The 2,486-nt window shown below is 51.8% G+C and overlaps 1 protein-coding gene across 1 annotated transcript; it reads right to left on the bottom strand.

Annotated features, from left to right (window-relative positions):
* Window positions 1-1,132: 1,132 nt before the first annotated feature.
* Window positions 1,133-2,221, bottom strand: LOC121611755 (POU domain, class 3, transcription factor 4-like). The gene has a single exon (XM_041944438.1). It carries the CDS (start codon window positions 2,219-2,221, stop codon window positions 1,133-1,135), a length of 1,089 nt encoding a protein of 362 aa, XP_041800372.1.
* Window positions 2,222-2,486: the final 265 nt, after the last annotated feature.

Here is a 2,486-nt window from a genome sequence, read left to right as displayed (position 1 = left end):
AATACAAGCTTTATACTGAAAATAAATAATTACTTGAGCTGTCATCGAAATTTGGAATAAAACCGCCGAAACAGTTCAATCTTACTGAAAATATTGTTTGTTTGTTTTTTACATTGCTAATTAAGTGCATGAATAACTAAGAGCATTTGTTTAAATTAATGACTTCAAAAGGGTAATATATAAAACTGTACAATATTCGAAAAAATACTTAAGAAATAAACCAATAACAGGAGTATTTAAGATTATAAAATTTTGATACTGAACGTACAATAAAATTATAGGCAGGTGTATAGCGTCATCAACCCCTCTTCCTATTCTCGGCTCTGTTTCAGAGTCCACACAGTTTATATGGTCGAAGATGATTGAAATCAAATAAATGAATTTATAAATAGCTGTAACTGTGTGTGTGGCTTCATAAGCTACAGGCCATGAGGGAGGAATTTCATAAAAACCCTCCAAGTGCTATAATGTTGGTAGCAATACCTCTACAACTGGAAACGAGGGCCTCTATTTGCATATGCAAAAATAATTACAGATCTGCTACGAGTATGTTACAAAATAATGGCTGCAAATATGATGAGAACTAAAGCGCGGTGTAAGCCCGAGGGAAGCATGAGGTGGACTGTGAAATGGCCTCCGGTGCTGCAACAAATCAATTAAGAAAAGTGAGATTATTGTTTGTTTCACTCCGCTGATCGTACAACAGAAGCAAAGAGTGTGAGAGAAGCCCAAACAAATCAAAACATCAGTCCCAGCTTATCGTTATTATCGAGCTGATGAGAAGTGGTGACACAAACCAAAGGCGCTGGCAGGTTATTAGGCACATTTTGTATTTATATCCGTGATGTAGAAAATAATTTGGCGGGCTCCAAAGGTAATCTGAAATGTGACGTGTTTTTTTTGTTCTTTTGTTTGTTTGTTTTTTTTTTATATGCCGCTATAGAATAATGCCCTCATGACAGTTAGAAAATGACGAAGGCTGAACAGGTATCTCTGTTATTGTTTTTGTCGGCTTTCAGTGCTGGAGGCGTCTGGAGGAGTCTGTACCGGGACAGGCGCGGGGGCTGGGAGGTGCCACCGCGCGCCCCTGCGCTCGAGAGTCTGTGCCGGGGGATTCCTCCCGGTGCTCCGGTCAGAGATCGTGGCACGAGGAGGCGTCTCCCGCGCTCCCGCTGTGAGAATAGGGTCCCTCGTGCGGCGGCGGCTCTCCCGGCGGCGTCATGCGCTTCTCCTTCTGCCTCCGGTTGCAGAACCACACGCGCACCACCTCCTTCTCCAGCTGCAGCGAGTCCGCCAGCGAGGTGATCTCCTGCGCCGAGGGTTTGGGACACTTGAGAAAGTGCGTCTCCAGAACCCCCTTCACGCTGACCTCGATGGACGTCCTCTTCTTCCTCTTCCTCCCCTGAGCTGCTATCTTGTCTATACTGCTAGAGCTGCCTGTGGACGAGTCTGCCTCCTCCAGCCACTTGTTCAGCAGCGGCTTTAGTTTGCACATGTTTTTAAAGCTCAGCTGCAGAGCCTCGAACCTGCAGATGGTGGTTTGGGAAAAGACGTTACCGTACAGCGTGCCCAGAGCCAAGCCCACGTCCGCCTGCGTGAAGCCCAGCTTGATTCTCCGCTGTTTGAACTGCTTGGCAAAGTGCTCCAGCTCGTCCGAAGTCGGCGTCTCTTCGTCGGAGTGGTCGTGGCAGTGGTGCCCGCCGAGGTCGCTGTGCTCGGGGCTGAGCGTGTCCCTGAGGCCCGGGTGCATGCCTTGGCCCTGCGGGTTGGGTGGAGGTGTGAGGCCACCGTGGTCCAGCATGCCGTTGACAGTGAAGCCCGTCTGGGAGTAGATGTTAATCTGCTGCCCGCTGGTGATGGAGGAGTTGTGGGACACCGGAGTTCCCCAGGCTCCTGGGTGGTTGCCATGGTTGTTGTGATGAGGGGAGTGATGCGCTACGTGCGGGGAGCGGTGATGGATGATGCCAAGCTGCAGGTCCTCTCGGCCTGGTTTAACGTCCTGCTGCTCCATGGAGGCCGACCAGGGGCTGCCCTCCGACAGACTGCTCGCCCACTGGTGCCCGAGGGGGTGTCCGTTGCTCTGGACGCTCTGCAGATAGTCACTCTGGAGGAGTTTCTGGTGTCCTCTGTAGGGGCTAGCAGGCTGCATGGCCTGGCTGTCCGGGTGGATCATGGGACTGGAGCTGAGCAGGGTGTAGGGGCTGGAGGCAGCTGTGGCCATGCTGGCTGCTGAACCCCACTAGTGCTACTGAAGCGAGGGATCAGCTCAGCCTCTGACATCTCCCTCTCTCTGGAGCCTCGGCAGCAGCCCGGCACTGACTGACAGCCTCCACCACCACTCACAGACCGACTGAGACGCAGTGACGACGCGCGTCGACCAATGACGGCGCAGGTGCCCGAACCTCCGCCTCTGGAAGCAGAGCTGCGGAGAGGAAAGGGTTAGCCCACAGCCAGTCGAACCGGAAGTGAGTCGGAATGCTGGTCCA

Source organism: Chelmon rostratus, chromosome 9 (assembly GCF_017976325.1).
Source record: "Chelmon rostratus isolate fCheRos1 chromosome 9, fCheRos1.pri, whole genome shotgun sequence".
Lineage (NCBI taxonomy): Eukaryota > Metazoa > Chordata > Actinopteri > Chaetodontiformes > Chaetodontidae > Chelmon > Chelmon rostratus.
This window is presented reverse-complemented; position numbering and strand designations above follow the sequence as displayed.